The sequence below is a fragment of the Elgaria multicarinata genome, chromosome 10, assembly GCF_023053635.1.
Source record: "Elgaria multicarinata webbii isolate HBS135686 ecotype San Diego chromosome 10, rElgMul1.1.pri, whole genome shotgun sequence".
In the NCBI taxonomy this organism is placed as follows: domain Eukaryota; kingdom Metazoa; phylum Chordata; class Lepidosauria; order Squamata; family Anguidae; genus Elgaria; species Elgaria multicarinata.
This window is the reverse complement of record NC_086180.1, coordinates 49,258,743-49,271,971: the sequence shown is the minus strand read 5'-3', so window position 1 is coordinate 49,271,971 and position 13,229 is coordinate 49,258,743. Positions and strand designations below refer to the sequence as shown.

At 36.6% G+C, this 13,229-nt stretch overlaps 1 protein-coding gene across 3 annotated transcripts in view; it reads left to right on the top strand.

The window, feature by feature from the left end:
* LRBA (LPS responsive beige-like anchor protein) overlaps positions 1–13,229 on the top strand; it is a 424,729-nt gene that overhangs the window by 211,849 nt on the left and 199,651 nt on the right. For all 3 annotated transcript variants that reach the window (XM_063136108.1, XM_063136109.1, XM_063136107.1), the window contains exon 38: positions 10,922–11,046. In XM_063136108.1, the coding sequence (XP_062992178.1) occupies positions 10,922–11,046 (125 nt within the window). The remainder of the gene's footprint in view (positions 1–10,921; positions 11,047–13,229) is intronic.

Sequence of the window (13,229 nt, the reverse complement as noted above, 5' to 3'; positions counted from 1 at the left end):
ATTGTCCCCTTCCCCAATATGGCTTCCTACCAATTAATTTTTGGAAGTGCTTAATTGTTCTCAAGTATTTCAAGTGCTGTATCAAATTCAGTTATTCATTTAAAAATGTTCTCTACCTAAGCAAAGTACATTATGTACCAACATTTGAAATTACTGAATAACTTTGGATTGGAGTTTGCTTTTTGCAGTGCTCACTCCAAAACATTTAAAGCAGCATTTTTTTTGGTGTAGCAACCATGTACAATATAATGTAACAGCATCAGCGTGGAAAGAGTTACAGATTCTAGTATTTAAATTAGGAGCATTGTTCTCCTGTTGGTCTATATCTTGTGATAGATTTCAGTTATCTGACCATGCACTATTTTTGTGAAGGATCTCTGGTTTATTCAATGCACAGAAGAGATAATGTTCAGAAAATTGACTGAGCATTTATAGCAAATGAGGTGGTAGTCTGTAAAATCCATGCATCAGTTGATCATACTTTTCCAAGTACATAATGAGTGGCCTGAGGGGACTGCAGTGAGGAAATGGATCATGTTCTGATTGACTAGTACAACTGAGAATCTGACTTACAGCTCTAATTTTTGGTGCACAATTGCTGTGTGATACAGGGCAAGTCATACAGTTCATACTTTTTACAGATGTTTTATAATTATGTCTATATCTGAGGCAACATTTGGTACCCATATTCCTGTGGGGGATGGGGAGGGACTATAAATAACAAATGAATTGAAATTCTATTTAAAATTGCTGTTTTCCTTTAAAATAATACTTGGAATGGCAAATGTTAATAACATGCATCATGTTTTTAGATGCTCAAGTCATATCCATGAAAATCTCAATTTAAAATTGTAATTTTCTGTATCACACTAGGGGATCTAATCTGCTTCTGGGTAAATCCTCTCCTTTGGGGCCAGGCTACATGCCCAAATTCTGCTAACTTTGATGATGTCCCCATGATTTATCAGCAGTTTTTTGTAGAGAAAGAGAAGCAGGAGTGACACCATCTGATGAGGGCTGGAGAGAAGGGCTACATCAAGCCAGTAAATATTGTACTTTCCTTGATTCTGTTTATGGACAGCTCTCAGATTCCTTAAGCAGATGTATACAGAGCCTTGACACCTTACATGATTATTACAGAAAACAGAGTAGAGGTGCTGGAGAAGCTTCGCAACAAACAACTGATAGCACTTAAGTGGAGCTTGGACATGGAGCTATGGCAGTATGAGTTTCCATCACTGATTCACTGGTTGCCATGAACGTGTAGCTTTGGGTATAGGATGTCTTTGAAAATGGATTCCAACATTCTAAGACTACCAAGGATAGTGTAAAGGTCATTGCTGGCTAAATCTTACATGGATAAATGTTGACTGGATGTGCATGGACCCAGGTTTTAAGTCACGTTAGGCCATTTCTGTTAACCCACAATTCATCAACAACCCACAATTCAATGACAATACATACTCAACCCGTACTCTGGATTGCCGTTATTTACAGTCAAGGTCAAAATCTCGCTCACTCTCTCATGAAGTCAGAGTTTAGTTGAACCAGGTCCAACTGGATAGTAGAGCTGCACAAAGACTTTGTCAAAAACAAACAATTGCCTTTGACTGATACTTTGACTGATATTTTTCAGGTGAGTAGTATTGAGAAGTGATTAGTACAAGATCCGACGTGGTGGGGATTTTTTTTTTTATTAATCACATTTTTACTTGTCAATTTTAAACTATTGGGAGTTCAAAGCCCTTGGAGATTGATACTCTGAGATCTACCAGTAGATCGCAATCTACCTTCTGCCCACCCCTGCTCTTGCCTGCACGGTTGCTGTGTAGCTAAAATCCCGTTCTTGCAGGAAGAACAATTAAGGGGCATAGTTCCATGGTAGAGTACATTCTTTGCATGTCAAAGGTCCCAGGTTCAAAACTTGGTATCTTCAGGTAGTCTTGGTAAAGCTCTTGTCTGAAATGTTGGAAAGCCACTGCTAGTTTGTATAGAGTAGACTATGAGTAAGTAACCTGTGTTCCTCCAGATAGTATTGAAGTATATCTCCCATCATCCTTGACCATAGGCCATGCTAGCTTGGACTGATGGGAGTTGAAGACTAATAACATCTGGAGAGCACAGGTGGTCCATCCTAGGTATAGACAGTACTGAGATTGATAGACCAATGGTCTCATCTGGTATAGGACAACTTCTTACAACAACACATAAATGTAAGAAATCAATCAAATAAAACTGGCTATTAATTTTGAAAGTTCTATTTAACTTGAAAGATTCTATTTCCAGGTGAATGTCCCAGGTTATTTTTTCCCCCTCAGAGCAGCAACCAAGTGAGCTCTCAGCCACTCTTTGGACCAGCAGTTCATCCTGAAGTAAAATACTGGAATCTCAAAACCTATGAAGTTTTAATCCCATTTATTGTTCAAATAGGATATATTATTTCATCAATTCATGGGGAGAGTTCACAAGTTATGTATGTCATTCAATCTTTTCATTAGTTGATTGCTCAATGAACTTTGGCTATTGGGTGGTATAGAAATGTAACAAATAATGATAAGCTTTTAACTGGTCCTGGGATTTTTTTATTATTCATTGATTTTTTTAAAGTATGTTTTGTATGTATTTTTAAGAATTTTAATCTTTTCTGAACTACCCATAAACTCTTTGGCTACTGGGAGGTATACAGGTGGTGGTGGTGGTGGTGGTGGTGGTGGTGATGATGATGATGATGATGATGATGATGATGATGATGATGAAGAAGAAGAAGAAGAAGAAGAAGAAGAAGAAGAAGAAGAAGAAGAACTGAATTTATGAATTTCCAGAGGGGTGGGTCAAAGAGTCAAAGAGTCTTGTGTCACCTTAAAGACCAACACATTTATCATTGTATAAACTTTTGTGGATTGCAGCCTACTTGCATCTGATAAAGTGGGCTGTAGTCCACAAAAAGCATATACCATAATAAATTTGTTAATCTTTAAGGTGCCAAATGAATTCTTGTTGAATTTATGAAGTGATTGTGATGGAAGGCATTGTGTTTGAGCAGACACAATGAGCTAAGCACATACAGTTGATCTGTGATGGACTTCAACATGCAAAACTCAGCCTTATGTTTCTGTTCAGTCATGAAACTCAACTTAGAACTGTCGGAGACAGAACACTTTTGATCTCCTAACCATGACTAAGAAACTGGGAGAGTTTTCAAACCAACTTTTAAGCCTGTTTTCAAATCTTGGTTTACAGCTAAGTGTGGTTAATATTTATATCCATCCAGATATAATAAAGCACCACAGCTCTCAAAAGGGAAATGAAGGGAACATATAAGCCCATGGCATACTCATAATTTAACCATGGCTAGAAGATATCAGGAATGTCATATGTATGCTGGACCTTAGAGTCATTCTGCGAATTGTAACAAAAATAGCAAAATACTTATTACCATTAAATCTGTTTTGAAAATTATAGCACTTTTAATTTTTGAAAAGAAGACCTCTAAAATCTTGGAAGAACTTTCAAGGGGTCGGTTAGATAACACAGCAATAGACATGTTGTTATCATTAGGAAATATTCCGTCCTATAAGGTCTATAATAATGTCTTTGATGTAGTATCCGCTAATACCGGCAATCTTGGCTACTTGAAAGTTTTGACACACATTAGTAAGACATGCAAATTTGTTTTACCATAATTATATGCAGTTGTGCACCCAAGTAAATGCTCTCGGAAGCTTCAGTAAAAAAAAAAAAAAAAAAAGTATGAAGCTTAGAAAATATTTTACTAGGTGAAACGCGCTATTTCCATTAAGATGGTCTAGAGATGTGTAGCTTGTACTTTATTTATGGCCGTTACTTGATAAATGGTGGAGGTGTTAGTTAGTATTCTCCATCTCTATCTGCATGAAGACACAATGCATTTCAGTTCACAAGATAGAAGAGAATGCTTTATCTCACGATGCCCTCTAATACCTGGATGTTATTTCATCTAGATTTATGCTGAAAGTAAAGCTTTCCTCGAACTTGAACACTTTTATCTTTCAATTTAAAATCAAGTGCATAATACATTACTAAGGGAGGGCAGGGAAACCATTTATTTAACTTCTAGTTAAGATCTAGTTAGATTTCTTTTTTTTTAGTTACTAAAATCAGCTGGAAATAAGGAAAAAATGATAGACTTAAAATGTTGAACCGTTACGTTCTTCATTGTATTACTTCAAATTCATAAATCACATCTTTTGAACCTTTATTTTTGCTTTTTTTTTTAATCCACAGTTAACAATTACAAAAGCAACTTCTGATAATCAGATGCAGATTTATCATCAGCTCTTTGAAAATATAACCTTGCAGTTAAAAAAAACACACCAAACCTTTGAGGCTCAAGTCTTTGGAACTAATGGCCACAGGATTTTTTTAAAAAATAAAGTTCCTAGTTAGACTTCACTATTAAGAATGCTGAATTAACTACAAAATCTTTAAACACTGCCACCAAAATAAACCCTCTATCACTAAAAGGAACTCAGTAGCCAAATTCTTGTCATATAGGCATGGGATTGACACCACCCCTGGTATTTTATGTATTATACTTACTGCTGTTCCCCGCCTCGATCAAAATAGAAAGGTGGGTAAGAAATACATATTATTATTATTATTATTATTATTATTATTATTATTATTATTTTTCAAAATGAACTAAAGAACATTTTTTCCATGGTTTTATTTGAAGAAATGTCATTCTTCAGATAATAGGTTGAGATTATTTAAGAGATTACTTCAATTAATATCTGTAGCGGTCGCCATGCCTTGAAAATCAGTTTATTTCTGTTTCACTGATATAACTCTCCCTAAAAGATGTTAAGAATCCTATAGTCATGTTGCCAAGCTGAACAGTCATGTTGCTCCCCAACCCTTGGATATTATGCATACATGGAAAGCATTTACCTTTCCTGGTAAAAGCTAAACAAAATCAGTTGCATGCAGCTTCTCTAAATTTACCTGACTTAAAGCTGTGACCTTTAGATTATTATTTTTTTAAGTGCTGCAATATAAGTTATGGGAACAGCTTGCCCCTTGGTATTATTCACACTTTGTTCTGAATTGGTCATGTTCTGTCTAGGAATTGTTTTCTTAGAGCCAAGCAAGGTATTAGATGCTGCTAATACCAAGGTTTTACATGCTGCTATAGAGTGAGATGAGTGGGTAGGTCATTTTAATCTCCTGAACCCCTCCCCCCGAAAAAACCCCTCTGCTTCTCCTCAACCATTTTTTCTAGGTTGGGCTCCAAATAACTCTCATGGGGGATGGGGGGTTGGCTGGGAAGAACATGTTGGGGGGCACATAGACAGTGGAAGGGTTCAGCTTCACCTTCCTGCCCACCCATGCTGTGCTTTAAATGGACCACCCATCCATCCCCCTTTTTAATAGCCTATTGGCATAAGCCCATATAACACATATGTTGTACTACTTCAACATCTAGGTTTGCCCTTAGGCATCCCTTCTGATGCTTTCAAACAGACCTGAGGGTGAAATTTTGAGAAGGTTTATTGGGTGATCATCATAACTGAATCTGTTACGGGGATAATTAATAGTCTCAGCTTCTAGAACTGTCAGTCAGGCACTTTGCTCAACGGCACAAAACTCACACTCATGACCAGGCATAAGCAAACATTTTACCTGCATGATGTATTTAACCTCCAGCCCAGGAAACAAGAGATGTTTTTCTTTTGAACAGGCATCTTGTGAAATGAGCTCCAGACTGGTCTCCTGTTTTCATTACAGCATGTGGTTTATTAAGGCTACTGCACTGTACTTTCTGTCTGGTTTTATATTTTGCAAAATTACCCTTCACACAGATAAATTTTTGCCTTTAAAACCAGTTTTATAGCAGACGCTATTGCACTGATTCATTTTAGGATTGTACTAACTTATTAGCTTTGTTTTGGTCACTCCTCATAAAAGCCATAAAATTTTGGATTGCATGACTCAAAATAAATGGTGGCCTCATCCACCCACTTCATGACTAGGAAAGTGGCATTTCTGTTGCCCGTTCTCATAAATCCTTTTTCTTTTTGCAGAGCTGTAGCCATTGCCCTTTTCCTGCACTCTTGTTAAGGAAAACTAATTCCACAAGAAACTGGTATTGCAGTATGCTTCTAGATATAGTCAGTAGTGATAGTTCTTCAGCTGCTGCAGGACATTTTTACTTCCCTGTCCAATCCTACATGAGTGTGTGTGAGAGAGACTCTAAGCCTTGGAGTCTAAGGATACTTCCAAATGGAGGGCTCCTACAATGCCAACCAAAAAAACATTGCACAACTCCTCTTCCTTAATAGATGGAGGAGGACGGGGAGGGGGAGAAGAGAAAAGGCAGTGGGAGTGGTAAGCGGCAGTTACTGCAGCCGAAACTCTCCCCACGGCCCAAGTTCAATCCCAGCGGAAGCTGGTTGTCAGGCAGCCGGCTCAGGTCGACTCAGGCTTCCATCCTTCCGAGGTCGGTAAAATGAGTACCCAGCTAGCTGGGGGAAAGGTAACTGCGACTGGGGAAGGCAATGGCAAACCACCCGCTACAAAGTCTGCCAAGAAAAAGTCAGCGAAAGCAGGCGTCCCTCTAGGAGTCAGTAATGACTCAAGTGCTTTGCACGAGAGGTTCCTTTCCTTTCCTTTACAAGTTGAAAACATCATCTGTACCCCCAGTAAAATTTGGTGAATTAGGCAGGATGCACTTTAAGATTCTTATTTCTGAAACTTCAATCTATGCACATTATTATTATTATTATTATTATTATTATTATCATCATCATCATCATCATCATCATCATCATCCCGCCTTTTGCCTAATACTGGGCCTCAAGGCGGCCTTACAAAATTTAAAACATATACATTTTAAAACCTATGAAAAGAAATATACAAAAGTTTTAAATATATATATATATATATAGAGAGAGAGAGAGAGAGAGAGAGAGAGAGAGAGTATTAAAACATTAAACATTTAAAATACATGACAATTTTACAAGTTCTTAACATAGACCGAGGCCCAGATTATTCAGCAAAGCCCTGCCAGAACAATAAGTTTTTGCCTGCTTCCGAAAGCTCATCAAGGAGGGAGCCAGACCCTCCTTTAGTGTGCATTGCTTTCAAACAGTGAATTTGCCAGTGAATGAGTCTGTAGGACCACCTATTCCCACACAGACTTACAGAGGTTATCTTTGGAGCTCTCCAGTGATCAACCCCTACTTTCTGGGTTGGTAGACTGGGGACGAGAAAGAAGGCCTTCTTAACTGTGGTGCCTCATCACTTAATTCTTTCTTCCCTTGAGGCTCCTATGCTTTTTTGTTATCAGGAAAGGCCTTTTAAATAATGCTTGATTTGGTGTTGACTATGCTTCTGTTGTGATCTGCTGTTTTTAATGGCTTTGATCCAGATATGTTTTGTGTGAACGAAAAGACGTTTTTGCTTCCGCGAGGCAGCTGACCATAGTCTCCCAATTTTACAGTCCTGCTGCAGACTCCCATTCCCCATCACGTGCCATTCCAGAGGGCCCCTCAACCTTCAGGTGTGGCTTGGGGGGTGGGGGTGGCACAGGCATTTTAGTGAGTGGGGAAGGAATTGGGAAAGCCCCATTGCACAAGCAGTGTTTGCTCATCTATCTCTGGATTCAATCCAATACATTTTAATTTGTTGAAATGTTGCTTGTTGTTTTTATATTTATAAGCAGCCTTGGGAGTGGTAACAATGAAGGGGTAGGGTATAAATTCCTAAGTACATAAACAAAAACTTGGGCTTATCACAGAAGATCACTTGCTATTCCCCCCCCCCTCCCGCCGCCTTCTTCCCCCAGTCCACAATCTGTCCTGGATAGCACCCAACCCTTTCCTGTCATTGCCAAGTATCTGCCCACTGCTCTCCTTCCAGGAGGGAGGGATCCTCCCCCCTCTTCCTGGAAGATTGTGTTTCACCATTATTTGCTGCTGCAAGCCCTTGTGTCTCTCCTGCCTTCTGGCTTCTTCTCTTCTTCTTTTCAAACAGTGTGTTGGTCCTGAATATTTAGCATAGATGGAAGGCATAAGTACCCAACTATCTGGAGTTATTCAGAAGTTGCCATTTGCTGACCACTGTTGCACTGTCCTTCTGAACATTTTCTTTCTTACTGAATCCAACCTTTTTGTAAAATATTACAGCTTTCTCAGAAAAGTTTATAGCCACAGATCCAGCACAGTCTAATGGTGGTCCATTAGAGCGCTAATATTTTTGAAGTTCTGAGTCTCCTGCACTAGAATTGATAGAACCTTACAGATCAAATTCTTCCTTGTCTGATTGTCCCAATAAAATTGGAGTGCTGTGTCTCCCTGTGGCTGCCAATACAATAAAAGGATATGGAGGTTGTCTCCTGTAGGGCTGTCCAACTTTTGTGTAAATTGATTTGCTCATTTTCAGTAGAACACATAACCTGTTAGTGAATTTACAATATGCCACTTCATAGCTTAACATTTAATAAATCTTATCCTGCGAAAGTCTTCCTTTTTAATAATGTACTACTGAGGCTCTGTATCAAGGGACAGATTTTCTTCCTAATGCAAATACCTTAAAACACATCCTGTATTTCAGGGTCATTACACGTTACCTAATCAAGGCAAATGTGAACCATCCTATACTGAGTTTGGCAAGAAACTAATGACTAGGAAGTTAGAGTAATCCCCCCCCCAAAAAAAAATACTTTCATGCCTTACTCCATGGTTGCATCAAATTTTATTAATTTTAATCATTGTATCGCATGTTGTAATTTTAGCCAGAGGAGAATAGCATCATTTAATTTCATCAAAAGTGCAGAAAGACGAATGGATGACATTAATAATTTAGCATCTTTGCATAATACTGTAGTGCAGAATACTGGAAGGATTGATGGCGAAAGCAGTTAACAAATTTTAGAAGCCTCCATTAGCTTTTCATTGTCATATGTTTGTGGAGCTGGATACAATACGCTTTGCAAGAGATCTCAGTCTAGGGAACTAATTACTTTGCCGATTGCCATACTGATGAATAGACTCTCATTGTATCATTCCCCTGAAGATGAGGAGCAGTATGTGATTCACGACTCTATCCTAGTTGATATTTGATAGTAATTTTAACAGATAAATGAAGGAAGGCAGAATGATGAAGTGGCTATCCATGCTCCATGACTATCAAATGCATACACATAGCCAGCTGTGTTCTGCCTTTTTTTGTAATCGCTAATGGAGAATTTTAAGTTATTAATCACGCTTTGAGCAAATGTAGCTTTTTCTTATGCACATAACAATCCTAGATAAATCCTGCTGAATTTCTTGCAAAATCAAGTCTCTCAAGCCATGTTTCTTAAATACATGGTGCATAGATAATAAAAGTGCTAGCCCTTCAGTTAAAAAGGATACAAATAATTTACAGAATGATGACAATTGCAGGGGCAGGAAGGAATGAAGTAACTCTGTGATTTAATTCCTATACTGGATTTATTAATGAGAATTCATTTTACATGTATTGGTTTATTATCTAATGTGGATTTTAAAAAACCTTAATGGATAGAATTGTATAGTAGCCTTGTACTTCTTCGTTCACTCTCTTAACAAGAAATATTTTCTTTTTGTGGTAGCTAAATAATTAAAGAAGGGGAACCACCAGTATTGTGTGTCTGTAATCATTTGTAATCTATAAATTAATCAGAGCTATTAATTTGTCAGAGTTGACAGATATATAATGATTATTAGCTCATGAAAAAGAAATGAGAGTATAGTTCATAGTTTTGTTTTACCATTCTTGGAGTAGCCATTCTTTTATAAATAAAATTATAATTTTGTAATTGGAGCATGCAGATGTTGGTCATAGATCTTGAGTGATAGTGTTATTCCTGTAGGCTTTTTATTTTACATTTTTTTTTTGCATATATAGGTATGAATACACACCTGAATTGGCTGCTTTCCCCATTTTTAATGGTTAATCTGCAGTTTTACAGCACACTCACTCATGATCATCTAACAAGATAGGAACTGGCATTTATATATGGCCATATTAAAAAGATCTATGCATATTTGAATAATACAATGTGGAAAATAACAAATGTGATAGAACATTTTTTAAAATGTAAATTTTAAAAGTATGCCTTTGATATTGCATACCATAACATGCAGTTCTTAATTAAATGCAAAAATTCAGCTACATAAAACAGAAATCCAATCTGATTTGTTTGAAAATAGATTGCTGTTTCACTCTCCTGGAATGGTTTATTTAAAAACAGGAAATGGAAACGAAATGTATTTTCTTGTGTTGTTCTAAGCCTCAGGGGCTAAATGTAATGAATATTTTAAGAGATTATTTTAATTAAATTCCTGCACATCTAAACAGAGTAATATTTTATTATCACATACATAATCATGTAACAGAAGTATTCATTAAAGTTAACACTTTCTCGTCCAAGAATTCATAGTATGATTTACTGACCTTGTGCAAAAAGGCACAAATTAGGAAGAAAAATGAAGGGGGACAGACTTTGATTAATATAGGTAATGCTATACCATATTTATAATAGCCTTTTCCCTATTCTGGTTTATAAATGCAGTCACTGAGAAAGGTGCCCTGCTGAGGCTGAAATGAGGCTGAAATCGGAGCACATGCCACTAGAGTGTGGGGAAACTGATCACACTGTCAGCAATTCATTTCAAAATGATGTATTTAGTGCTCGTTTCACCTTCCAAGAAAAAAAAAGGGAAAGGAGTTCCTCAGACTGGAAGGTGATATTGTTATTTTCAAGGACATACCTAAGTTAAAGATTGTAGAAAGGGTTTTAGGGTGCTGTTTAAAAAAGAAAAAGAAAGAGCAAACAAGGAACGCTTTATGCAGAAATTCAGTGCTACCATGCTGTTTGATAATTGCTAACATATGTGTTTCCTCTGTTTCATTGTAGTCGTCCTCGTGAGTTCTGGCGCCTTGACTACTGGGAAGATGACTTGCGGCGCCGGCGACGATTTGTGCGTAACCCCCTCGGATCGACACATCCTGAAGCGACGTTAAAAACAGCCATAGACCATGGTCAGTGTAAAATCAGCTTCTTGCCAGTAGCAGCAGGTACAGTACATGACAGTGAAGCTTAGAGCTTCATTCGCCTGAGAGAATCTGAACTCTCACATTCGAAGGTCTCTTAGTTGCATTTCAAACCTGTGCATTTCAAGACCTAATTATATCTTAATGGCATCTCTCTGTGCAAGTCCTGTACATAGAGGATTGAACTTGCCAGGGATTTGAGACAAAGGTACAGGATTCTTTTATTCCCTTGGCATGGTTTGTGACAAATTACCTTATATGAGTTGTAGCAGAATGGAGGAGGAATATTTCCCTCTGAGAAAACACCACTGATTATTTTAATTAGGTTCAGTTTAAAAGGAAAACTGTGTACAGATCTAACTAGATTTTTAGGGACTCTGTATTTTAATTCTCCTGCATCTTACTTCCTTTTTTAATCTAGGAAGTAAATGATACATGCCAGAAAGCAAGCTATTCTCCAAATGTGAGGAGTAAATTTTAAGAATATATATGCATATTTCTATTTTCTTAATTTTCACTACATTTAATCTTAGAAAATGCAGAACTATGCTACTTCTTTCCTAATTTGTAAAAAATACTTTGAGTTAAAGAAACAAAATCATGATTTATTCTTAATCATTTAAATTTTTTATTTTACCATGTGTTTAGGCTTTTCCGTGGACTAAGCCAAATGAATCAAACCAGTGATGCAAAAATAAGTTTAGAATGAGAGTAGTTTTGTTTTATTACAATGACTAGACAAATTTGGAAGTGAATTTCTCTTGAGATAGGGAGCAAGTTGCTAAACTCATATTGAGCTGAGCTCTTCCATTTTAACCCACTTTCTGTATTTGTTTTTAATGTAAAATCAGGTGATTTCTATTTGAAATTATCTTCGTAGTGAGTGTCTCTAGGGAGATAGCATAATTTGAAAAGTTTGTCTTGGGCCAAGCATCTTAACCTCTTGGACCTATTCCTAAACAGCCATTTCTGAAGGAAAATGTCTCCAATATGTCAGCAGCTAAAATGCCAAATATGACACAAGTCCTTTAAAATAAATGACGAAACAGAGAAGAGTCAATAACATGATCTTAACCAATAATAGTTCTTGTTCCTCTCATCTATTGCTAAAGGATAGAGGAAGAAATGGGATGTAGAATTAATTAGGCCCCTACTGCCTTGGGACTCGTCGTACATTTCTCTGTTGGGTATACACTAAGGGTTTCAAGAGTGCAAATTGTCTTTGACCATTATATTTAGCTTTAGTAAAGCTTGACAGCGTCATTTGTATTCTTTCTCACATTTGCAATAATGAACTGCAACACTAAATTGCAGCAGCAGTGTCTCTTCATAGTCTCTTCATCAGACTTTTCTAATGTGGATTTAATGTGTGTTTTATGGAATGAAATAGTTTAGCTATTCTTGCTAAAGATTTTAGACATTTTTAATATTCAAGTATCATTTTAATATTCAGTTTAAAAGGTTAATATTTTAGTTATTTTTAATTTTCAGTTCTGCCCCCCATTTTTACATTTATTTATTTATTTATTTTATTACATTTATATACCGCCCCACAGCCGAAGCTCTCTGGGCGGTTTACAACAATTAAAAATAGTAAACATTAAAAGTATACAAAATTTAAAAACTATCAAAAACATAAAAAACAGTATAAAAAAGCTTTATAAAAGAGCAATGCAGTGTGAAATACTATAGAAATACTGATCCCATTGAATAATAGATATGAAGATGTTCTGAAGCATATAGCAATAGTATTTCAGACAGTCTTAAAAATTAAGATTTAACTGATCATCATAATTATATGTGACAAATGCTCTTACATTGTAGGTTTGATCAGCTTTGCATTTTTCAGACCTTATATAATGTATTTCAGACCTTATATAATGTATTGGTGCAGGTGACAAAAATATATCAAACAATCTACTGTACAGTCATTTCTCAGTAAACTTAATGTACGAAATGATCAGCCAAATACACCAGTTAAAATACATTCAGGTAAGTACTTTACATTAAGATGTAGTAAGGGAAAACACATGTTGGAAAGGCCAAATAGCCCAACAATGTTGTCTTCTTACCTAAATTGCCATCATCAATATCAACACAAGTTTTTTAACTGAAGAAAATAATGAACACTCTTGAGTCATTTTTTTAATTCAGACTTGATTTTGCCTTAT